The sequence below is a fragment of the Anomalospiza imberbis genome, chromosome Z (assembly GCF_031753505.1).
Source record: "Anomalospiza imberbis isolate Cuckoo-Finch-1a 21T00152 chromosome Z, ASM3175350v1, whole genome shotgun sequence".
Taxonomy (NCBI): Eukaryota; Metazoa; Chordata; class Aves; order Passeriformes; family Viduidae; genus Anomalospiza; species Anomalospiza imberbis.
The window spans coordinates 51,262,828-51,288,376 of NC_089721.1; the positions used below are offsets into that span (position 1 = coordinate 51,262,828).

The 25,549-nt window shown below is 37.3% G+C and overlaps 1 protein-coding gene and 1 long non-coding RNA gene across 7 annotated transcripts in view; one reads left to right on the top strand and one right to left on the bottom strand.

Moving 5' to 3' along the window:
- Nucleotides 1-8,285, top strand: part of CSNK1G3 (casein kinase 1 gamma 3) — a 78,927-nt gene extending 70,642 nt beyond the window's left edge. For 2 of the 6 annotated variants that reach the window (XM_068175927.1, XM_068175934.1), the window contains 4 exons: nucleotides 1,221-1,327; nucleotides 1,705-1,728; nucleotides 6,392-6,483; nucleotides 7,749-8,285. In XM_068175927.1, coding sequence (XP_068032028.1) covers nucleotides 1,221-1,327; nucleotides 1,705-1,728; nucleotides 6,392-6,449 — 189 coding nt within the window. In that variant the 3' untranslated portion in view covers nucleotides 6,450-6,483; nucleotides 7,749-8,285. Of the gene's footprint in view, nucleotides 1-1,220; nucleotides 1,328-1,704; nucleotides 1,729-6,391; nucleotides 6,484-7,748 lie in introns of those variants that run through there. The other 4 variants (XM_068175928.1, XM_068175929.1, XM_068175932.1 and 1 more) reach the window with 4 other exon arrangements.
- LOC137464543 (uncharacterized) lies at nucleotides 2,269-2,657 on the bottom strand. Its single transcript, XR_010994277.1, has 2 exons — nucleotides 2,584-2,657; nucleotides 2,269-2,497 (listed from the first exon to the last, which is right to left on the bottom strand). It is a non-coding gene; the product is annotated as an uncharacterized lncRNA (long non-coding RNA).
- Nucleotides 8,286-25,549: the final 17,264 nt, after the last annotated feature.

Genomic DNA, 25,549 nt, shown 5'->3' on the forward strand with positions numbered 1-25,549 from the left:
AGCAAAGGGCATGGAAAATGCCTTCAGTGCAACACACTCCTGAGGTACTGTACTTAGTTACAATAGGAACCACAAAACAAACCTCAATAGGCTAGGGTCTTAGGTCTGGTTATAAATAGATGAGACATATCTGCTGTAATAAGAGGAGAGTTTGGAAGACTGAGTGAAATAATATTATAGTGGTGATTTTCCTCCCCTTTCCTTTCATCTACCTTAATCTCTGACCATCAGGCAACAGCTGGTAGTAATTTTGAATTACAGACTACTCGTCAGTCTCTATAGCTGATTGTTTGCAGATGTTTTCTGCAAACTTTTATACTATTTGTCCAGAATTATATTTTTATGCTTGCTACCTTGCCAAGCAGTTGCTGCTGTTTAGTAGCTAGTAGACCTCTTCATGGTGTCGTCACCTCTTTAGGTGGGTCAATTAGCACTGTCAGCAGCTCTGATCAGGTAGGCCCTTGTCTCCAGCCAGTTAGTTAACCATCTCCCTTTTTGTATTCTGTGGGGTGAATAATGGAGAGGCTTCTGGAATGGCTCCATTTGTCATGTAGGAAGGCTGACAGGAACTGAGAGAGAGAATATTGAGTTCCACTTGGTTTAAAGTCCGAACAAATATTCCCAGAGAGCCACAGCTTTCATGGTGACTTGAACAATTTACATAGAAATTTGATGGTAAACTAATAGGGATGAAGATTAATCTAATTGTTATTAATTTTTTTGGCAGTAGATGTTTTCATGTCCTAAAAACCAGACACCATCTATGCTCTTAGGTTTAGAAGACAGCCTTAGCCTAGACACTCACCTATTTCTGGTGAGTGTCCTAGGAGGTACAACTGAATCAGTCCATCATACTCTTTCTGAATATAAAAAGCTAAACTAAGGAGCATAAATAAACTGAAGGAGCAGAGATGGGGTTAAACTGACTGAATTGGTTGGAAAAGTGCCTAGTACCTTTCCTTAAGGTGCTGAAGAAATGTGGGGGAGATTAGCCCACTCACTTTGAATCCATTGTAGAGGTTAGTTGCACTAGTAGATATGAAAGGAAAATTATAAAAGCACGGGGATGCTAGAATAAAACCTGGAGAAGATACTGTTACTGGAAGACAAAATATGGAAATAACAAAAAATGCTGGTTTTTTAAGATGTATTGGAACCGTAGGAATTAATAAATGTATGTCTGGCACTAGAATATTTTCAGGTCTTTCTTGTGATTTCAGGTAGTAAGCTCAACAAATGGAGAACTGAACACAGATGACCCAACTGCAGGTCGTTCAAATGCACCCATCACAGCTCCTGCAGAAGTAGAAGTAATGGATGAAACAAAGTATGTCCTTCTTTTTATATTCTTTGAATCTTTTCTGCTCAGCTGCTTTAATATTTTTTCCATGGAGTGTTTCAGAAAATGTTGTCTGAACTGAATATCCATTGGTGAGGAGCAAAACTACAGTCCTATACTTAATTTTGTCTTTAAGTTTCTAAATAGTAGAGTTCCTATAGCGTGTGCTTTTTTAGGCTAAGCCTTCAATGACATGTCTTCCTATGCTGGCTAGAGAAGTGCATACATTTTTGATGTTTCAACTCATTTTGAAATACTTATTTTAAGATAGTGTTCTGACTACCAGAAGCCATGTGTGGAAGATGTAAAATTCTTCCTCTGTATTGTATTCTGATTCTTTTTTCCTTTACTCTCTTTCTGTATAGCTGCCAGAAAGTGTTGAACATGTGGTGAGTTATACAGCGCAGGCAGGCAGAAATAGCCCCGGGAGCTTTGTTCTTTTTATTGGGTTTAAAACTAATTTCAGAAAACTTAAAAATAAAATGTCTATGTAGAAATGACAAAATACATTTTAATTCTGTGAAACAATTAACTGCTTTTACAAAAAGCCATCATCAGGAGCTGTTCTGCCTGCTTCAAAGCCTGCTTGCTTTTAAATGGTGTAGTTTGTGATATAGTTTACATCAACCTTTTTAATGGGTACTAGAATATTTTTTCTTACTTTCTATTCTGTTTGAAAAGGGAAAGCATTCTTTTCAAATATTTTAGCATTCAGCTAGTGTATTAACATCTGGAAAATAACTTGCATGAATAAGTAATAATTGCTAGTAAATGTTTGAACTTTTCCAGGTCTCTCTGTAAACAAGCTATTTACCAAAGTATTAGTCTGTGACAACTTTCTAACTAATCACTAAAACATAACTTCAGAGTTCCTTAATGTTACAGCGTAATGAAAGGGAAAAATATTAAGATCTGTTACCATGTGGTGGACAACTAATATTTATATATTTGAGTAGTAAACTTAGACTTGCAAAATAGTACAGAAGAATATTCTTGATAGCTAAAGGTGGTATGAATTCCAACATGTTTCGTTTTATAATTGTGCTTGAGATAGGATTTTACAAGGGTATGGATCTAGTTTACCATAAAATAGAGGCACACAGGTATGAAGGATACATTAGCAGCAGAGCAATTCAGTAGAAGAAATTTTTCTAGGACCTATTTTCCTGACTTTAGAGAAAAGGGAAATTTCTCCAAATGCAAATTTTTTGGAAGCAATTGTTCTGCAAGTTATTAATTAGGACCTATTTTCCTGACTTTAGAGAAAAGGGAAAGTTCTCCAAATGCAAATTTTTTGGAAGCAATTGTTCTGCAAATTAATAATTTTGGATGGAGGTGTCTGTAGGGCCACATTTTCGCACTAGTTTTTTCTGAGCACTGAGAAGAACTAAATTCTTTGCTGCCATCTTTGTGGAGTACAGTATTATTTTACTGTTGAAAATACAGTCCTCTGATACATATGTATTTGAAACAAAAAAAAAATCCAAAGGGACAAGCATATTGTTAGATAAATTCCCTCTTCAGATAAGCACAGTGATAATCTTCCTTATGCTCAGCTCATGTACACACAGAAAAAAATTAAATTTCTTGCACTTTGAGTAGTGCTTAGCACAATAAAACCCATTTTTAGTACCCTGTTTTACTTGGTTATCTGCAGAAAGTCAAGAGAATTCTCAGGAGTCAAGATGCTCGGTTGCTTGAGCAGTGTAGAAGTTCACTTTTTCTAACCTGAATACATAACGGACAAATATGCTATCCTTGACCTTTTTGGCTTACTCTTAACTGGTTTTGTTAAAGGCAAAATAACTAGTCTCAGTGTCCTACTCTTTAGATTGATTTTCTTGTTTTTGAGTATGTAACACTCAAATTAGTGTTTCAGCACTGTCTGTTTAAGCTCAATTTCCTCAGTGAGGAGAGGTTTTTCTGGGGCTAGTTTTTTATATTTTGAAGTTGTTTTATGTTTTAGCAGTAATTAACATACATGCATGCCCACTCACTCTCACCCCCTCTCCAGCTTTGCTATCAAACATCAATTCATAGGTACATACATTTTTCAGAAAGAGCACTTCAGAAGATTTTAATTTTTACATTTAATATCATAATTACAAGCCTAATATAAAAAGGGTTTGTGAGACATTTAAACATTTGTTTATGGATTTTACACTGCAGAACAGGTTAAGGGAATGGGATTTCTAGTATCCTTCAGGTCTGTGACATGGATATTTCTTGTTCTAAGGAGACATTGTTTTCTCAAAAGACTCTAACTTTGTGCCTCTTTCATAATCTTTTATCCACCTGAAAGTATGAACAAAGCTAAACTCTCTTGCTCATATTTTCTATTTGTAACATTTCCTCATACTCTGAGAAGACAAACTCGAATCTTACTTAGAAGTGCTTCATTCTTTGTTCTAGATGTGTTCTTAGTTATAGAAACTTAGCATGACTATATCTTCATTTAAATGATTTTAAAAAGGGTGCTCCTCATGTGGGATTGTCCCCATTATGTATGATTTTAACTATGAACACAAGTGTAATTTAGCTGAATATTAGAGCTTCTGCTACCATTTCAGTGAAATCCTGTAAATCAGAAAGGATAAGTTTGGGGTTTTTTTCTTCAGTAAGGATTTTATTGTTTTGGGACATTTAACCAACATTTAACCAAACTTTTCATTGTTCGATAATTATTTATCTACTCACATGCCATATATATTCTAAATCTTATGCCATGTCATTTTCACAGTGGGTATGCAGCTAGCATGACTTAGCAGTGGGTGTTGTGTTTTGGGAATTTTGGTGGGTTTGGTTTTTGTTTGGGAGTGTTGGGGCTAGAGGGGGTTGTTGATTTGGTTATTTTTGTTGGTTTGGATTTTTAGAAAAGTTGCTTTCTGCCCTATTTCAGTTCTTACTTACTGAAGTTACAAAGCGAGGAGACAACTAACCTGATCACTGTGCTGCCCTGACACTTGGGGATCTACAGATCTATCTGTAATCTTCTACAGATGTTCTTTTATTTATCACTGAGCAATTAACCTGTCTTTCCTGTTTGCTAGCCATCAGAACAGTTGCTTCTGTGAAGCAAGTGTGATTTGGATAACCAAAAGGCTCTTCTGTGGGAAGGCAGAGAAGGACAAACTGGAAGTGATTATATGATCTGTCCTTTTTGCATCTTGCATCTTTTTTGCCACTTTAAACATGTTACTAATGCTGCAGTAAAGTACTTGCCACATGCTTGATGACAAATACAAAAACACAGCTGTCTAAACACAAATGACAAATTAAGTTGCTTTAGAATTTTGGCCCAAGGCACCGTTCAACTGGAAGGAAGGGTCTTTGACAGGAAAAAAGATATGATAATGTCTTAAGAAGGACAATAAGTGTTCAAAACTATAATGCTGAGATTGCTACCTCAGATAATACTTCAAAGGTCACTTTAGATTGTACAGGAAAAGTGCAGTGGTTTTTGCAATTTATAGGTTGCTGTTATACTGCCAACTCCAGAAGTGTTACATAAGCTACAGGTGAAGGTTAGCAGTCATTAAATACTTAAGTTAAAAAAATTAATTTCCTAGAAGTAGAAATTTTTAAAACTTACCTCTTCTGTATTTTGCCTGCATATTGAATAGTATAATGATTTTGTGGTTTAATAGTCCTTAATAATGTACCTAATTATAGCTTTAAATACAGCTCTGAGCAATGCAATATCTGTACTATGTATAAGTGACAATAACACCCTCTAGCGACAGCATGCTTTAGAACAAGTCTACATTTCTGTTATGAATTATACTCATTGAGAGATTGTACCCTATGAATCTCTGACTCAGGGTTATGTTTCTTTCATAAAGTTTATTTTCAGGCAATACAGTCTGTTCTGTCATAATCCCATGTAAAGGTGCATATATTTTAAAATTACATTTATTTGGCCTTGGAAGCCAATTTGAAGTCTAGCACTTCTAGATTTAGAAATACACAGTGTTTCAGTGTACTTCAGTTCAGATTTACAAAACAGTCTAAAACAAAAGTTAACAGTGTTTAGTGATTTCTCCTTGAATTGAAATACAGTTGAATACTTTATATAATTAAAAAACTCAAAGAACTGTTAATAGAAATTATACTCATAGTATATTAGCATAGTAGTATTATGCAAACTCCAGAAGACCAGAGGATTAAAAAAGCAGTGCTTTATGTTGCTTAAAAATAGAACTCTTGAATTTACCATTGCGTGATGCTCTTTTTCTCTGGTTGATAGAGAAGTAGCAAACTAAATAGCCTATGCAGAAGAAATAAAAAACAGTATGAGATTTGCAGAAAAGATGAGTTTAAATTTTCTAATAAGAAAAGCAAGAAAACCTAAAATGTCCTTGAATTCCAAAGAGGATCCAAGTAGTCCTAAACATTTAAGAAGTCTGATCTGCTTGGGTTGTGATCTGTATAAGTGAGTGAAGAATTAAAATTCTAGATAGCTGTTCTAGAATATAAATTAACTATCCGCTGAACTTCCATCTTCCTACAGTTACTTATGTAACCTGGTTCTGTATATGCTAATGTTATAAATCAAGACAGAATTTTTCTGTGGGCTTTCCCTAAGGCATGCTAATCTTGAATAAGTATAAAAGTGATTTACCATCACAGTTGAGGGTAGGATTTCCTCATCTACAGGATCATAGGATAATTCATCTTGAAAGGGAGGAGCACTGCTTTGCTTTGATACATGGCATGTACAAATGTAAAATACTTGGAGTGAAAAAGGAATTAAACTGAATTGGAGTTCACACATCTACAAGTAAATTCAAAGCTTAAGTGATGATGAATGTTAGTGGTTATAGGCAGATGCTAAAAAAAGGGCTAGTAGTTATGGAGGAATTTCATTTACAGTCAGTGGCTACTACCCTTCAAAACCAATTATACCTCTTCTTTAAGAAGTACTTTAAATTTAATAAATACAGTATGATACTTCTACTAGCTGTAAAAGTACTTATCTATGTAGTTTCCCCTCCTGAATTTTAATTTTGGGCTTCCTCTTCATCAATAACCAATGTTTTTTTCTACTGGAAGTTATGTAACTCTCAGAGCAGTTCTGGTCTGCCTCTGCCCACTGCTACTTTTTCAGTGACTGAGCAACAGGGTGCCTTGGATATTTTGAGAAGGTAACTTCTGTCTCCCCTTACTTTGGATGTTGTTCTCACCCCCTGTAGAACCTTATTTTTAGACCCTTATTCTCCCTGATTTTTAAATGCTTTCCCCATTTCCCATATTCCAAACTAAATAATTTGGTTTCCTTTTGAATTTTAGTGATATAAAATGCTTGGTGGACTTAAGGATTGACTGATCAAGGCTATTGATGCAGTACATTTATATTTCACTACTGCTGTACTTCATAGTTTAAGACTCATCAGTGTATAGTGCTGCAAGTGGCACTCAATTCAATAAGCAAACCACAGAACTCCATGGGACAAGCTCTGTTAGAGTATACAGCTTGCATGTTGAGTTTCGGTTGCACACATTGTGAACACTTTAGTGTGAAGCTTTATTTTTAAAGGTGGTGTTCAGGATCTAGGAGTTGCTTAAAATAAGCCTAACAGTACAATTTAAGTGAATTTTCTGTGTGTGTGTGCTTTCCTCTTTATTTTCAAAAGTACTTTCCAGACTTTTGCAGTCCTTCTGTATATTATCTATGTCTAACTCCCTTCAACTCTTTTTCATTTTGTAGTGTTCTTTCAGGTACTTTCAGATTATCTCTATTTGCTAAGTGAAATTCACAGTGTTTGTCAGTTAGTTTCATTCATGTAGTATGCAATAAAGCAGAAGAGAGAATATCAGTGTTCTTTATATTTAAGCTGTGATTTTTCATGGTAGTAGTTATTATCACAGCACTGGGTCAGAACATTAATTATGTTGTTCATTAGGATTTTCTTCTAAAATGTCTTGTGGAATAACCTTGGAGAAAGTTTTTCTAAGTTCTGGTTGACAAAGGAAGCTCGAATTATTTTCTTGTTTCAGCAACAATAGTGTCTTAATTTAATTCAGGTGATACAGTCATAAGCACAAGCTTCCATTTGGCATATTGCCAGTTAATATGAAAGAGTACTCAGGTAATGGAATATTCTTTATTCTTACAATTGCATTCTTAAGTCAGCCTGTAATACCTGTGCTTTTGATACCCTCATCAATACTCCATGCTTAATAGCTACTTGCATTATAGCTTTTTTGGTTTGATACTTTTTTCCAAAAAAGGTGAAATGTGTCAAAAATATCTCTACTTTGGTTTCTTTCTCTAATAAATCAATTGCCTGCAATAGAGCTTAATGAGTTCCTTGTGGCACTGGCTATACCTGAGCTAATGAGACATACAGTAAATAGTTTAGTTTTGTGGTTTCTTTTATATCATATGTAATTCATGTCACACTTGCAGGTGCTGCTGCTTATTCAAGCGGAGGAAAAGGAAAACCATCCAGCGCAACAAATGACTAGAACCAAACAGAACACGGGAAAATGCTTATTTGTTCACCTCTTGTCATGTGATCTTAAAAAAACCCAACAACAAAACCCAAAGCAAAAACCTCCATAATAAACACATTTTCCGAGGACTCCCTGAGAAACAATATCATGCCTCTGTGCTTTGATTTTGTTCTTCTGCATCCATTTTCTGTTTTTAATTCATCTGTTCTGAAAGCTTTAAGATATTGTCAAATAAGAGTGCTTCTTTGACCATCAACATATGGGTCAATGAAATGATAGAAAATGAACAGTATATTGAGCAAAACTGAACTTGAGAAGTATTTCTTCTTTCCTAGGAAGTAGTAGCAGTGTCTTAGATGAAGATGGATGTCATAAATCAGTTATTTGAGTTTGTAGCAGCGTATCTAAAGCAGTTTTCTTCAGAAATTAAGAAGAAAAACACAGGTACACAACCATAATGCAAAATAATAAAATCTTAAGATTTATTTTATGACACTTGCATTGTTTTTCTTCTTTTGCCTCAGTATTACTGCTTAGTCAAATTGTTACTCCAGTCAAATTGCCACTGTCTAGAGATACTGGGGATGCTGATTTAACTGTTGACCGTTGTCAAAATGCTGGTGCTACTAACAGAAAGTATTTCCAATGTCTTTTAGATTTGAAAACCTGCTTTTATTTTGCCTACAATGAATATTGCAGTACAGTAGAAATTAGAAGAGTGTTTGTGCAAGAATACAAATGTTTATATAATTTAAGTTGTACATCTAGTAATATTAACAAGATCGAGTTACCTTCAAAAGAGCTCTATAGAGCAAATGCTGAATCTGGTTAAAGCAGAATAACTATGAAAGCCTATATGTTCACTAAGGTAGTTGATGGTTGACAGCATCTTTAACTTGAAAATATGGACATGCCATGTAAAGTTAGCAGTGTACTATTTTGCTCTTTAATTTAGATATTAAATGCAATGGAAGTAAGTTGGACTTCTGCCTTCACTGCATACTAGCCCAGAGCATCCCAAAATTCCTTTTTTTTTCCTGGAATTTTCTTGTCTTGAAGTGTAAGGTCACTAGTATCATAGGATGGCAAGGATGTGTCAGATGCTTCTCTACAGTCCAACGAAGTGCTTGCAATATGAACAAACCAACAGTTCTGTAGGCAAGACAGCCCATTTTGTATTTTCTTCTTCAGAAAATATATGCTTCTTTTAAAGCCATAGTAACAGAGTTCTGGTTTTGTCATGTTTAACTGCCAGTTATTGAAGAAGGGCTGTAGAAGGTGGAAGTGACTAGACAAATTTATTGACCAAAACACAGATTATCTCTGTTTCTTTATAATTCTTCTGGAGCTAAGTAGCATATTTTTTCTGTCCATAAATATCTTTTGGCATACTTATTTATTTTTCTTCTGTTTTGTGGTAGCATTTAAAATGTATATAAAAGCAAAGGTATACCTCTGAATTAATCATTGCATTTACAAGGATTTTAATTTTATTTTGTAATTTATTTTTCATTAAGAGCCAAAAGTGTATTTTATTGTTTGGATTATGTGCTCATATGTATACTTTGATCTTTGTCATTATTACTGTTCATGCACTTATTTTTTTGATTTAGAAAACCTGAATTTGGCCTACAAAAGCACACTGTGTAACAGGTCATAAGTTTCCACTTCACGAGAGTGTTACTGATTATTTCAGACTCATAAAGTTATTTCTTTGTTTTTATTTGAGCTGGGAAGTAGGTCACTTGACCATTCTCTTATGAAAAAGCATCCTTCTTTGTAGTACTTGACCAAATCTGTTGCTTGTACATGTGGTATGTGTATTTCTCACACACCTGATGAGTTTTATTCTTGGAGGTTTTTAATCTCTACAGTGTTTGTATGATCTGAACTCCATAACAAGACAGTGTGAATATTAGGGACTTACAATGATTGAATATATAAAAGCTGTTTATTTGCTGAAATGATTAGCAAGGCGCTTGCTTTTCAGCAATTTAAGTGCTTGATTTTAATGTGGAAGAAGGTTTTCTTCTAGTAAAGCAGTTGGCACTAATGTAGGTATGCCAGTATGATTTGCATTTATATACTTTTTTCTTCCTGTCTACAGTAATGAAGTAAACAATGACTGGATGTCTAAAACTGAAATCCCTGTTTAAATGTAAAAAAAAAAAAAATAAAGATAGTTTTTTAAAATTTGCCTTTTCCCTCCCCTTTCCTACAATCTTAGATGAACTAATGTTTTAGGGTGTTCTGAACAAATTTAATCTCCTTGGATGTCAATGAATTTGAAAGCATGATTTTCTATCTTGACTTACAGTTATGTTTGCTTACTTAACAGATGTTACTGTTACATGCTTTAATAGATCTGATAATAGCAATGGAGTGAGGAGACCTCAATGCACACATTTGAAATCTATTCGTGGATTGAAGTTTATGCTGTCTGTGCCACCTTAAAAAAGACCAGAAGAGGTCTAGGAAATGAATGAAAAGGGCATGTTTTGGGTTAGAAGAGACCCTTCAAAACATCTAGTCCAAACACAAAACACTGCTACCCCCTCCTAATGTAAGTGTGGAAATGTTTCATTGGATCAGGTTGCTCAAAACCCCATCCAGCCTGACTCTTGAGTGTTTCCAAGGATTGGGTATCCACAACTTCTTCAGGCAACTTGCTCCAGTTGCCTGTCTGACCACCTCCATGGGAAAAAAAGATCTTCCTTACATCCAGTCTAAGTCTACCCTCTTTCAGTTTAATTACTTGTTCTGTCACAGGCATTGGTAAAAAGTCTCCATGTTTTATGTTGCAAGTATTGAAAGCCCACAGTTAGGTATTGCCAGAATCATCTTTTCTCCAGGCTGAAAAAAAACAATACTCAGCTTTTCCTTATAGGAGGGGTGTTCTCATCCTCTCGTGATTTTTGTTGCCTTCTCTGGACCTTCTTTAACAGATTGCAAGTGTTTCTCATGCTGGGGACCCCAGAGCTGGACATAGCACTACAGTGGGATCTCACCAGAGCAGAGGGGCAGAATCCCCTCACTTACCCTCCTGCCCATGCTGCTTTGGATGCAGTCCAGGACACAGCTGACTTTCTGGCTGAGTGCACATTGCTGTGTCATGTCTAATTTTCCATTCATCAGTATCCCCAAGTCTTTCTCTGGTCTGAAACCCTTCATCCACCAGTCTGTACTTAGATGGTGGTTGCCCTGGGACAATTGCCGGATGTTTCACTTGTCCTTGCTGTCCTTCAGAGAGTTTGCATAAGTGCACTCCAAATGTTTGTCAAGGTCCTAAAGTACACAGAAGGTTGCTTTCGATAAATGTCCATTCCTAGGTCTGTTTGCAACTAAAGATAGTCTGATGGGTGAAGTGAAGATTGGTGGCTGTCTTGGTCACAGTTGATTATGAAGATGTTAAGTTTAAGATACTTGCACTATGAAAAAAAAATACCAGCAGAGCTACTACCCAGGATTATGGAAGAGCAGGGTTTTGGCTTTCAAGGGTGATTAGGTCCAGGCACCCAGTGGACTTGTGTGCAAAGAAAGGCTGCTGAGTGATGTGGTTGTTGGAGGCTGTCTTGGGCACAGAGATCACAAAATGAGTTTTTGGTTCTCAGAGAAAGGAGGAGGCAGATCAGTATAACTGCCATCTTGGACTTTTGGAAGATAAACTGTAGCCTTTCAGCTTTATATCAGAGCAGACTTTGTATAGTATGGAATATTTTGGTCAGTTTTTGGGTCATTTGTCTTGTTCATGTCCCCTCCCCTGCTTTGCCCAGCCCCATATGCCTGCAGAGCTCCTGTGTGTGACTGCAGCTGGATGTGAGGACCTAAAGGCCACAGTTGCCCATCTGAAAACAGTCAAAGCCACAGAAGAAACTTCCTATAAGATCGATCACCCAAGCAGGAACTTGAGATAAACACAGGCAAGAGAAATTTACAACAGGAAGATGCTAATTTCAAGCCTGATGGAGGTGAGATTGGGTTAACTCAACCTAGTTAACATATCCAGACAAATCCCACTCTGGCAAACTGGGAAAGAAGGCAACTGCTCACACATGTGCCACCCCAAGGTATAGGAACACCAGCAACCAACCTGTGGACACCTGGAACTCAGAGTGTATAAAGGTGGTTCCCCAGAAGAATGACTCCAAGATGCCCCCCACTGAGAGGCCCAGGGTGAATAAGCACCAGTGGGACACTGCTGGAACCGTGTGTTGTGACTATTTTCTGCTTGATGTCTGTTAAAAAATTTACAGTAAAAAAATTCTTATTACTGACTTTGGCATATGGTCTCATTTGCACCTTAATTAGGACAGAAGCGTCCCTCACTATTTGGTCATAATGGCATGAAGCTATTGTGTGCAAGGTGTCCAGCTATTTTTGGGAAGGTGTGCTATTATTTGGTGAAGGAGCAAATACAGCAGAAGCAGCTTGCTGGAGGGCAGGTTGGGCCTAGCAGCACTGTCTGGGTAAAAGGGAGGGGGCATGTTGGCAGCAGCTGCCCCACCCAGCTCTTATGGGCTTCTCTGGGGGCAGTTTTCCTTCAAAGCCAAGCTTGTAGAAATGCAGCTGTTGGTTTCCTCTGGCAGATGACTGTTTGCTTGCACCTCTCGAGCAGGTGAGGATCATCTCTCTTGAAAATGGGGTTGTAGGAGAATAGTAACTAAAATCTGCAAAAGCAGTACAAGGTAGTTGACAGCCTTTGGGGACACCAGGATAGGAGAACTGGGCCTTATGACTGTGAAAGACCAATGTGGGTCTTGAAGAAGTTTAATGGGTATTTGAAACCTAAAGCTTAGGCTGACCAAAAGATTGTGCTGGGTTTCTGTTAAGTAATGAACACCCTTAAGAAGAAAGGGAAAAGAGGAAGAATTTAATCTCTGAAAATTTCCTGCCCTCCTCATCCTCTCCTTCAGTGCCAAGGCTTATGTAACTGTAAGGTGAATTTCTTGTGCCAGAATAATTCTGAGTCAGTTTGTGTGCAGGGGAAGTGATGGAGATTGCCCGTTAGCTGGGCTTTGCTAACAGTACCCTGTGGTACTGTTCAGCTCAATAGCGTAGGAAGGAAGGGCAGCAGTGTCTGTCTGCTGAGAATGTGTGGGTGGCCAAGCCAACAGGAGGCAACTGGGACAGGTTTCTACCTGTATTTTTTATTGAAACAGGAAGTAGTACCAGAACTGTACAAAAATTATGGCTACCGTGAGAACTACTGCAGGAGATTGCTTGATGTAATTGTTTTAAAAAGGTTCTTTTGGCAACCAAGACTTCCTATAGGAGATACTGAGGAAGAAGGTTTTGGGAGAATATTTCTGCTCTGGTCTGTCTTTCATGCCTGCCTGGAAATTATTTTAAAACCCTTTGTAGATGCTAAGCATCAAAAGGTGTTCTGTTTGCTCTGTTGTCTCATCCTTAAAGACAGAAGAAGTTGAATCTGCTGATGTATCTGGAGCAGCAACAGATGATTATCCTGTTTTCACCACCAAGCAGGCTGCAGGCCTGCTGTCACTCAAAGTAACTAGTGGCTACTCAGAAGTTTGAAGTATCCAGGGAATTAGGCCTAGAAGGTTGACATATTTCATAAGAATTAACTTTTTAAAAGTAAATGGGACATTTTTTTTTCCTGAAAACTATGAGGAGACTGTGTCCTGCTGATAGGAGTTATCTCTGCCTGCTGAAAGTTCAAGGCTGAGGCTGAAAACCAAAGGATAACACCACAGCTGTATTTGGGTTGTATTGTGAAGTTTCAGTAGCAGGGGGCTGTAGGGTGGTTTCTGTGAGAAGCTGCCAGAAGCTTCCCCCATGTCCAACAGAGTAAGTGCCAGCTGGCTTCAGGACAGACCCACTGGTGGCTGAGGCTGGGCCAGTCAGTCACGGTGGTAGCACCTCTGAGATGACAAATTGGTCAGGGGGAGAAGTTTTTGTGTGGGAGCAATTGCAGCCAGGGAAGAACAAGTGAGAATATGTGGTAGAAACAGCTCTGCAGACACCAAGGTCAGAGGAGAAGGAGGGGGAGGAGCAGAGATTCCTTCCCCTGCAGCCCCTGGGGCAGACCACAGTGAGACAGGATGTTCCCCTGCAGTCCATGGAAATCCATGGTGGAGCAGAGATCCAGCTGCAGCATGGGGAGAATCCCACACTGGAGCTGGTGGGTGCCCAAAGGAGGCTTTGACCCTGTGGAAGCCTGCACTGGAGCAGGACCTGTGGCCTAATGAAGAGAGGAGCCCATGCTGTAGCAGGTTTTCTGGCAGGACTTGTGACCCTGTGAAGGACCCACAGTGGAGAGTTCGTGAAGAGCTGCAGCCTATGGAAGGGCTCATGTTGGAGAAGTTCATGGAAGACTGTCTGCCTTAGAAGGGATTCCTGCAATGGATCAGGGGAGGAGTGTGATCAGTCCTCCCCCTTTGGAGGAAAAGTTGCCGAGACGTGTGTTGAACTGACCACAGGCCCTGTTCCCCGTCCCCCTGCACTGTAGGGTGAAGGAGGCAGAGAATGTGGCAGTGAAGCTGAGCCTGGGAAGATGGGAATGATGGGGGTTTAAAGTACATTTTTTACCACTTGTATAGGCACAACACTCACATTGCAGCTGAATTAGTTTTTGAATGGTGTTTCTTTTATTTTTTAACAGATTTCCTACTATGGGTGCTAAAATACTGTCATTTCAGTTGTGCTGCGATGTTGCCACTTAAAGTGAACATTTGAAATTTCTTATTATATGTATTTTGGAATGGAAATAATTATTTTCAAATAAAATATGCTTTATTGAGCGATATCATGAGGAATTTAGTAAGTGCTTCAGAAAATGCTCCATTTAGTAGAAAAAAAATTTAACTTAAAAAAATCCCCTCAAGCAAGCAACATGCACAAAAAAACCCCAACCCAACTACTGATCCTGCGTTAAGTATGTTAAACTATTGTGAATGTAGACACCCTAATAATGTTCAGCAGATGTCTCATATAACTAGTCTACAAAAATGGTACATTTTTTTATTTAAGAACTAGCCTGTAAATATTTTTTATTTACAAATTGTTTCTATTATTGTTTTAAATTATACATTAGAGCATTTTTATATGATAGAACATTTGAAACATACTGACAGAGCACAAATGATATCTGCATATTTCAAAATACAGAAAGGAAAAACAACCAGTGTTTTTAACCAGAACGCACTCAAATTTTCAGAAGCTGTCTTTCCATGAAAGCAATATCTATTGTTCTGAGCCTTCAATATCTTTGGAAGTGTAATGTACGAGTGTGTAATGCAGAAATTAGCAGAGTAGCTGTGGTTAGTGTGTACTGATGACAAGCTATGAACTGAGGTACTAGTGTGCAGATAAAAGTGAATTAAAAATCGACCACATCTTTCATAATGGAACTAGAGCTGTGCAGTTATTCTTATTGATCTGGTTTAATATGAACACGAAGCTCAACAGCTTATGGATCTCTTTGGGATCTTTTCTTTGCATACCCTGAAAATGTAAGATTTTGCTAATGGGATAAGAATACATGAATGAAACTCAGGCACAGACAGGCCTAAGTCTCAGTGGTTTGGGCTGCTTTATTTGTTTTTAACTGTATCACTCAGTAAGTTTTTAATCTGTGTTTGTTAATTTTTCCCCTATTTGGGTCATGTACATAAACTATTTTCCTGACTTAAAAGAGAGAAAATGGAGTTAGGGAAAAAAGAAATGTACAGAAATGCTCTATTAAAGATGATTATAACAAGGAATTTAAAAGGTGTGCCTCAACTGAAAAACACAAAACATTACATTTCCTTTCATGTGAAGCTTGGTGTGATCTTCATTGTTGGAAATAACAGGAAGTATTATTTCTGCGATGAATATACTACACTTTCAGTAGCTGTGAAGCAGAAAGCTTACCATGAATAAATACAGATATAAATTTTCAGGTTACGTTTCAGTGACAGTTCATGTTAAGCAGTAATATAAATGTAAGAGCTTACAATGAAATGAAACTTAAAATATAAAGATCAAACCTGGCTATGCGACCCTTTTAAGGAAATCTGTTGTACTGAAAAGATTACAATTTTGTTTCAATAGACATAGTGCAACTAAACTAGTGCATTTCTGCTGGATAAATGTGTTATAAATTAGTATCTGATTCAGCAGAAAAACTGCATCTGCTTCTATGTGGATGATCTTACCATGCAAGAAAAAACTAACTTTTTAAAAAATATGAATGCCGCTCTTAGATCAAAACAAAATAAAACAAAAATAAATAGACATTTGTCACAATTTTTAACTTTAGAATACCCATGCACTGAACTTTGTAGTTGCTGAAGTGCTTTAGTGATTTAAATTCAGACATTTCCTTTTAGCAGAGGTAAAGTGTTCTTGTGTGGACATCAATAACACCGTGCTTGTTTGCACCCTTCCCTTCAGCAAGCACAGTGATGTCAGAGCAGTGTGGCAGTGAGACATCACAGCCTGTGAATGAAGGTGCAGAGCTGAAGTGCAAAATCAGTTTGCATGGAAACTCAGCAGATCACTTCCTGTCCGTGTGTCATGTGAAGATGCAAGGTTGTCTGGATCAGCAACTGTGAAGCTTTTAACGAAATATTCTTAAACTAAGATGGCTTATCAGGAACCACAAGTAGTCTTAGCGTAGTCAAGAGATTGCAAGGACATTTCTAATGAAATTTTGTGGTTTTTTTCAAATGTAGTGTTTCCAAATATGCTTAATTCATATTAAGAGTGAAAGCAGGTAAAGTTTTGAAAGTCACACTGGAAGAACAGCCATGTAGCAGCCGACTGAATGTGTATTGAGCAGAGTAGTCTGTCACTGTCAGTGTTTACCATCAGATACCTAAGAAAGTGAGTGAGTAAAGGAAATACTATACTAGTATTTCTCCAGGTAATCAACTCTCTCAGCATTAAGTAGTTCAGGAATGTTCTCAGTCATGAGCAGTACTTACCAGTTTAATGACCTCACTGAATTTTATTTTTTCTTTGATTAAGTTGCCTGATTGCTTTGTGAATTGGCATGTACCTCTTTTAGACACTAGATTAATGGAAAGTCTTGCTGTTAGTCTTTCTACATGAGTTCAACATGTAAGCTCTCAAACAGAGTTTATCCAAAAGAGCTTATCCAGAGCTTATCCAAAACTTAGTTTTGATTTGTTGGAGTTTTTAATTTTGTTTGGGATTCTTTTTTAGTGTTAGGGGGTTGGGTATTTTTTGTTGTTGGCGGTTTTGTTTTTTACTGGGATTTTTTTTTGTCTTTTTTTTGTTTGTTTGGGTTTTTAAATTTTTTTTTTCACATTTTCTGAAAATGTGCATTAGAACATGTAGGAAATGAGTGATATGGAAATAAATGTAGGAAATAAGTGATAATTCTGTGCAATAATTTCAGAACTTGAGAAGCTGAGAATCAGAAATGCAAGATCATAAAATGCTACCCTTGAATTGGATAGTTTTGTTGACTGTAAAACAATGACTGCTTGTCATTGTGCAGACGTTACTAGAATTTTTTGAAACGTACCTTAGACTGTCACTGAATAGCTTTAGCTGGTCATAGTCAAAGGACCTGATTTCACACATGTCCCGTCTATTGTTGTGACAAGACAGTGGTAAGAAAATTCAGAAACAGGTACAACATTATTTGAATTGGCAAGTTTTGACTGCAGTCTTGATTGCCCTGACACATTAACTTTTCATGATGTATAGTTGTGAACACTTTTTAATGCTTATTTTATGTTCTAGGCTTTGTGGTTTTTTTTGTTGTTGTTGGTTTGGTTTGGTTTTTTGGTTTATGTGTGTGTTTTGGTGGTGGTTGTTGGTAGTTATAATTGCTGTTCAGAATGTGTTGCAATATTTCACAATGTCAAGGAAAATAATCTGAAATGGACAATTGCTATCCTTTCCTACTTGGAATTCTTGTTTTGACACCTGGCATATTTTGTCTCCACCTAGTTTCTAATTTTTCATTTCTGCTTACACCATGTATAGATTTGTCTCAAATTGTCATGTTTTGGAACTTTCAATAATCAGTGAAGGTCTTGATTTCTGAGCAGCTAATAAATGAGAAAATGCAGTCTGTTCAGTTGCTTTCTAATTATATGCATCTCTATTTAAATGTCCTCAAGGCAGAAATTAAAAATATCAGTGTGACATCAGTTGTGATCTCTGAACACATTAAAAAAAAAAATTAATGCTACAACATATGCACCACATTTGTAGAGAGTTTGATCTTCTTTGTAATGCTCACTCACTGTTTAGCCACAGGCTTTCAAAAGTGAACTTTTATTCTGGACTTTTTTCCAATGTGTGTTCTTGATTTAAGTCTTGAGAAAGCTTTTTAAATATATTTTTTATCATCTAACAAGTGTGCCCTCTCTTTCCTTTTAAACAGCAATGTATATTCTCACTGTAGCTAGAGAAAGTGCAATTAACTACCCTTATGCATATGTGTTTGTAGTTAATTCTAATTTGATTTTGTTCATTTTGTGATGCTGTTTTCCCTTGGGCTTCCAATTCTATTTCTGTACTCATTTTAGCCTGTGTACTCATTGACACAAAGGCTTGTCTTGTCTTTACTTGCCATGTAAAGTACCATGCTGCAGCATTAATATTTCAGAGGAAATACTGTCTTCTGACACTATATGTACAAAATCTCAATACAAGGTTTTTGCCCACTGCCTTAATATCATAACTTACACTTTATGAACCGTTTACTACAACATTAGGCACATGAAAGCAAAATTCTGCAGTCGTAATATCTGGCTTCACTTAATGCAGACTGCTAGCAAACAGCAACTGGCTACTTCAAGTTTCTGGTTGTAAAACTCTAGAGAGCATCTAGTAATAATGTAGCTGCATAAATATTGTATGCTTGCTTGCTTATTGTATGTTTGCCATTGACTATGTATGATCCTTCTGTGGATAATGCTTGTAGCAATCTGGCTGGTGATGGGTAAAATTTGCAGGTGTATGCAAAATACTTGATTTAGAGCCTCCTGTCTTGAAGGGGAATATACACTTCATTGCAAGCTGTCCACACAGAAATGATGCACAGAGAAAAGCACTGCTGAGCTGACTCGGATAATCTCACTATTTCACAGACAAGCTAAGTAAATAAAACAGCTCTTTCCTCCAATAACTTATCCGGTAGAAAACCAGATGCTTTCTATCACATATCTCCATATTTCTCATTAGGCAAATGCTGTAAGAATGGTTTTTTTTTAACATTCTTCAGCCAAAAAATGTTTATTTAAGTTTCTTTAAGGAAAGTCGTATCACCTGTTTCAGACATAGTCAGGGTTGATTTTTTTCTTAAAGAAATCTGGGCTTCTATATTTCTCTGACACCTGAAACTTGCAGAGTTTAAATAATACCTTAAATTATGTGCCTGATTAAAGTACTGTTTGTTTCTGGTTTTTTTTTTTTTTTATTTTTTTTTTTGATTGTGTGTGAATGGAAGCATATTTTTTAAAGTGACAAGAGACTTCTCGCTGGGCAGGAGGATGAAACGTACTTATAGGTGTTTTGACTGACTCAGAATATATGGTAGACATAGGCTTTGGTCCACGACACGCTGGAGGAATCAATAATCTTTTCTGGTCTTTCTTTTCCTTGAGGCTAGGCTTGTCTGTTTTAAATTGTCGTGGGGTGTCTGCTGCTCTGTTACACCTATCCGGCTGCAGTAGCTGGGTCGAGCTCCCGGAGCCCAGCAGGGCTGAGGGAGCTCGGGCAGCGCTACTTTCAGGCTGGAAGAGCTGCTGGGACGCTCGGCCCCTCAGGACAAAGGTGGAGCCGAGCGCAGGAATCCTTTACGGCGGTCATCCACCTGGAGGAATCCTTGGTGGCTGTCCTCCCCCGCTGGCTGTGCCACTGGATGGCAGCATTGGCTACGCCTTGGCTCCGGCGGCACCGCGCCGAGCTCCGGTTCAGCCTCGTTAAACATCAGCCGGGTAAAAGATTGATAGCAATGCAAATGTATTTATAACCACCAGAGATAGTCACCTTCCACCCCAATTAGCCTTTGAATTGATTTAGTGAGAAAAACATCTATTATGGAATAAAAGTCTTAGTGATTAGTGTTGCATTATTTCACTACATTTGAAATAGCTGTAGGTAAGAGGGTTTCACAGGCATAAATAAGCTTTAATATTATAACGTGCTTTTAGGCTACATCAGAAGCAAATTACAGGTCGATCGTTTGTTTTCTAAGTAAAATATAAGTACAGATACAGTGACTGTGCTGGGACTCTGTGGTGTTTACAAAATCTAGCTTATAGAATTTTTCTTTTCTTTGATGTATTTTTAAAACGGATTATTTCACTGATCACAAAAAATGTACCTCTTTCTGCAAGCTAAAAAAATTAATTAATGTTGTGAAGCTGTCTGATTTTTTTCCCCCTATTTTTCCTTCTCCCCAAATGCAGTTTGCTGCAAAGAACATGGAGTGAGAAGTGTGGTGATGATTCCTTCTCTGGAGTGTGAATCCTGGTTGTACATCAGGTACGTCCTGACGTCTGACTAGTACTGCTAGAAAAGAAGAGAGTCCTTTGCTTCAGCTGAAATTATTACAAGGGGCTTGTATGGTTTAAGGCTTCTAATATAAAGACCTAATTTACATCACATTGAGTTTCAATTACATGTTGAAAATGTTATTTCTTTGAGAAGCAAAATTTCCCTGATATTTGATAATGCTGCACTATTTTTGCTGCTTTGCAGCTATGATGTAAATTAGATTCCTTGCTAAGGGGTACAATGTGAACAAACAGCCTTTGAAAACAGGACTGGAGCTGTAGCTGGATGCTTCCCAATTCAGATTCTGCACCTCCCCCCACTGTAAAATCTGTGCAATCTTTACTTTCTATTTGTGTATTCATTTGTGTTTATATAAAGGATGAAGCTTAATGAAGTCTACGCAGTCACAGCAGGGTAAACCACTGCGAGATCAGATGTGGCCCTGTGCTGTGTCTGAGAGCAAGACCTTTGAGTGTTGTTATTCTTTTCATTGTTCCTCAATTTTTATTTAGTATATAGCTTATACAGTTAACACCATACTTTCAAAATATACTTTAGCATTTTTGCTTTTTGGGAAAATTTTTAATTTTTTGTGGTTTTTATGGCAATAGGAAAATGCTCAGTCCAGGATGCTGGTTTAGAGGGCTCAAACCACAAAGACCACCTTCCTTCCACTCCCCACAGCAGCTATTGTGACTGTTTCAAAGCCTAGTCTGAAATTTACCTGAATTCTTAATGAATGCTTACATCCAGATGGCAGAATGTTTTTATTGATGCTGAATAAAGATATCTTTTTTGGTATAAAGTTTTAAATACATTTTATATCTTTGTATTTGTAGTTTGCTTTGCAACATTTAAACAAAGAGTACAGAGACAAAGAAAAATTATAAAATAGGAGAGAAATATTAGCAATGTTTGCCAAGAATATCTTTGAATACACAACAGGACTGAAGGGCTTAAAATCTAGAATGCCCTATAAAAATTGGGAAAAAACCCAATCAAAGTGAATAATTCTACTTTTAGTTTCTTTTGTAACCCTGTTTTGGCTATCTACAATGCACTGCAGCATTGACACCAGATAATACAATGATATCCCACTTAGTCATGGTGAAGCATGCTTGACAATCAATCAAAAATCAGCTGGAAGCAAAATCTCCTGAAGGCAGCCTAGATCTGACGGGATTTGTCCTTATTTGTGTGTACATAAGTGAGAGATGTGCAAGCTTTTCACATAAATGGCATGCATGAAAACTACACTGGGATTTAAAACATATATTGTACATTCTGCAAAATATTTGCTCTTGCATATCTCCAATTCTAAAGAAATACACAGTCTGATAAAAATAGGATACAGGGAGCTAATATTGGGATTGATTTTTAATTTACACAAAAGTTATTGCAAATATATATCAGTGTCAATTAAAGCTGTTTCATTTCTTACAACATATAGGAAATCAGATTCCGTAATTACATTTGCCATAGCACTGTTTCCAAGGTTCAAAGGTCACTGACAATTAGCATAAGATTTAAAATTAAATTACACTAAATATTGTTTACTATAATTGCTTGAAAATTTGACAGGAAAAAATGAATGCATAACTATAAAGAATATATTCTGGCAGCAAACCTCACTTTTCTTTTTTCCCTAAGGTTTTCATTTTCAGATGTTTAATTTTGTCTTTGGTTCATAGAAAATAGTTTATGTTGCACCTAGGTAACCAGATAGTGCTTATTTACCATAAATACAAGACTTCATGCAATGTTTGTAGTAGTCTGGAACATGACAGTGTAGATAAGATTAATAAAAAGGTAAATTTAATAATATGCTGGTTAAACATTTCAGTGGACAGCAGCAAAAAAGTCAGTTCGGTCATAACTGCAGGATAATTTTATTTGTTAGACTTTATGGTCTGATTTTTCCCAACAGAAATTTTTTTAGCTAAATTTCTTCTCCAGTTGTACTATATTTTTAGTAGTTAAAATATGTGTGTATGTGAGTTGAAAGTTTAGTGGATGCTTTTCCAAGGAAGAAAATATTAAAATGTGGAAGGCCTTTCTGCAAGGATATAATTTTAAAGCAGGTATTATGATAGCAAAAAGTAGATTTGAAGAAGAGACACTGCTTCAGTTTTCTCCATAGATACAATTTGAATATGTATAGAATGATTTCTCTAGCACTTAATGACATGACACCAGGAGTATGACACTGAGGAACCTACCCTAACTGATCTTTGTCTTGTGCCCTGATTGGCAATCTCGGATGTGCTAAGAAGATCTGCACAGCTAGCAGAATATGGGATCTCTAACCCTTTATATAGCTGTGGAAAAGAAGTGTAATAGACTTGGGCCTATTGTTGGAAGGCATTGCTAATGCTTCTTTAAATAAGAGCAAGCTGTCACCTATGTTTAGAGATGTGATGGTTTAGCCACTCATGGTCTGTGAAAATGTTGCTTGATGCTAATGCTCTCTTTGATTTTTGTCTCCTGTCTGAGAGACTTGGAGATGTTACAGTCTATGGTATTTCCCATGTGTTGCCTAAAGTTCCTTATGTCAAGTGAAAAACAGGGATATGACCGGAAGTTAGTTAGTTTAAAATTAGCGTAAATAAAAAGCCAGTTTTCAGAAGATGGAGAGACACCGCATTGAAATCCACAGAAGTTCACTTGAATGAAGTTTTCAGACTGAACAAAAGACTGTAAAAATTATATTGCATGTCCAAACTTTTCAGAGAGGCAGAAATGTCACAGAAAATGAAAACCTCAGATTTCTCTGAATGTTTTTTTCCTTTGTAACAGGTGAGAATGTTATGACAGATGTGGAATGTTTTACGTATGCAAGATGTAAGAACACTTTGGTTAAAACTTAAAAATGCATAGGAATTTTCCATGTTATGGAACATAAGAAAACATGCCTTGAACTGAAGAAAAAGGCAACACATTGTCTGTTTTAGAGTGCTACATGTTTCTAGGGGTATGCATAAGGAAAGTATTAGTGGATGCTGTAAGAAGTATTGGAATCTGTGTTATTTAAATGATCCCAAGATTGTAGAAAGTCTCTGTCTTTCAGCCCCACTATCAAAGAAGAAGTCGCAATTTGTCTGTGCTGGTTTTCAAGGTTGTTTATTATTTCTTATCTATAATAGTTCTCTCTGACCTGCAGCAGGTCTGTCTCACAGGACAGTGTGCGGGGCTCTGCCCCTCAGTGGGATGTTGCAAACATTATATACTAAAAACTGCGTGTGGTATATTTACAATCACATGCCAATACCTATCACCCATGTTGAACAGTGTGTCCCCAGCCTAAACCAATAGAAAAATGCCAACACCACAGTGAAACATGGAGGGCATGAAGAAGAAGAAGAAAAAGGACGAGGCTTGCCCAATTTCCTCCATCTTGCCCCCTTTGAGCCCCTTATCTAGAATCCTAAAATTCTACTTTTGCACCCATGCCACACTAATTACTACTTATATCAAACACTCAAAGCTTGTAATTCATCCTGTATGATTGAAAACTCTTTTCCAGGGACAGAGATCAGAGACAGTGTCTCTCGGGGCTCTGTACAGGGGGGCTCCTGACCCCCTGCCAGGGTCCCAGACCTTCCAGGGCAGCCAGAGGGATGCCCTGGATTCCCACATCTCCCCCTCCTTTTTGAGTCAAAAACACTTCTCTGACAACTCTCTCCATGGTCTGCTGCATGCACTGAAGCAAGCACGGCAGAAGCATCATAAGAATTACAATACCCTATAAATATATACAATTGTTTTCAAAATTTCCTTCTACAACTCTGAAAGGTAAAACAAATTGAACCCACCATCCATCTAAGATTGAATTTTCCTCCAGGTGTGTTTTCTCTCATGATACCTCTTCAAACTTATCACTCTTGTGTCCGTGTCTGCAATAGATGTTCAATTGCTGCTTTGTTCTCATTTCACACTTTTAGCTAACAAATCATTCAATGCAAAAGAAACGGCATGGGCATCTTTACTTCACCCACAACCTCTTTTAATCCAACTGTGCCAAGGCTCTTTTTGATGCCACCTGCTGTGAAAGCAGAACCGTTCCAGTTTTCTGAGCCTTTTTTCCATGAGTTAACATTATCATTGTCACAATCTGGATCACTTCATTCATTAGATTTTTTCCTTCTTGCTCTTTTATCAAAGTCATACTGCATGTTAACAAAAAATCTCCCAGTGCTGCATGGACTGCCCCTGACGTCCATAGGGATAGCAAATCAAACTGTGTTCTTACAAATGAAAAAGATCTCCCGTGGCAATTATTTTGAAACCTGGTTGGATGGTTTGTTCGACATCTTAGTGTAGATACACCAAGATGATGTTTCTTTACAAATTCTGTGGTTTGGAGTGACTTCTATGATTTTATCTTTGTTTTGTGCCACTCCAAAAAGCCGAATTGTTATATAAAAATTCATTTTTGCCACAACTTTCCAGTTCTCAAGGCTCTGAAGGAGCTGAAGAAAGAAACCCCATCCAAACCCCACCTCTATTCTCCAAACTGAGAATGCACTTGCAAAATTGTTGGAGGGATGTCTTTTGGAATCAGCCATTTGTTCACTGGCAAATTCAAACATGTTGAAAAGGGCTTTTCTGGCCTTGAGTGTTTCAGACTGATGGTGTCAACCTGATGTGCTGCCCAGAGTTTCACAAACATTTCCCTTGGCTGAAACATGGATAAAAACACCCCATTGCCTAAGGCAATCAGTGAGAAGATGAGGCACAAGTATAACACTTGATCAAACTGCAGGCCTCATTCCCTGTGGGAATCTGGAATGCAACATCAACATCTCCCTTTCCTGAAATGGAAATACGACAATTCAAGTTCCAAAAGAAACCCAAGTCCCAGAGTCCTCTTTTTGCATGTAGAACGAAGAGATGTCCACTGTCTTGACACCTGCTCACGTCTGCGTGCTGACTTCTCTGCTTCTGGAGTCAGGATTTGCTCTCCTCTGAACTTGATAAGATCTCACACATCCTGCTGACACCCACTTTCAATCCCTGTGAAAACACAAACACAATCCTTGCCCGAAGTTATTAATTTGAATGTTTTTTTCAACTTGATCTGTCCAGTGTCTGGGACTCTCCTCACATTTCACTCGATGATCAGTGAAGTGCGCTTTACAAAATAATTATTTCAAAATATTAAAATACACAAAATCTCCAGCCTCATTCCAGCCTTATTTCAGGCACTTCTTCACCTTTTTCTCCTTCCTTTTTAAAACAGGAAGGTTGAAAAATATAAAACATAATATA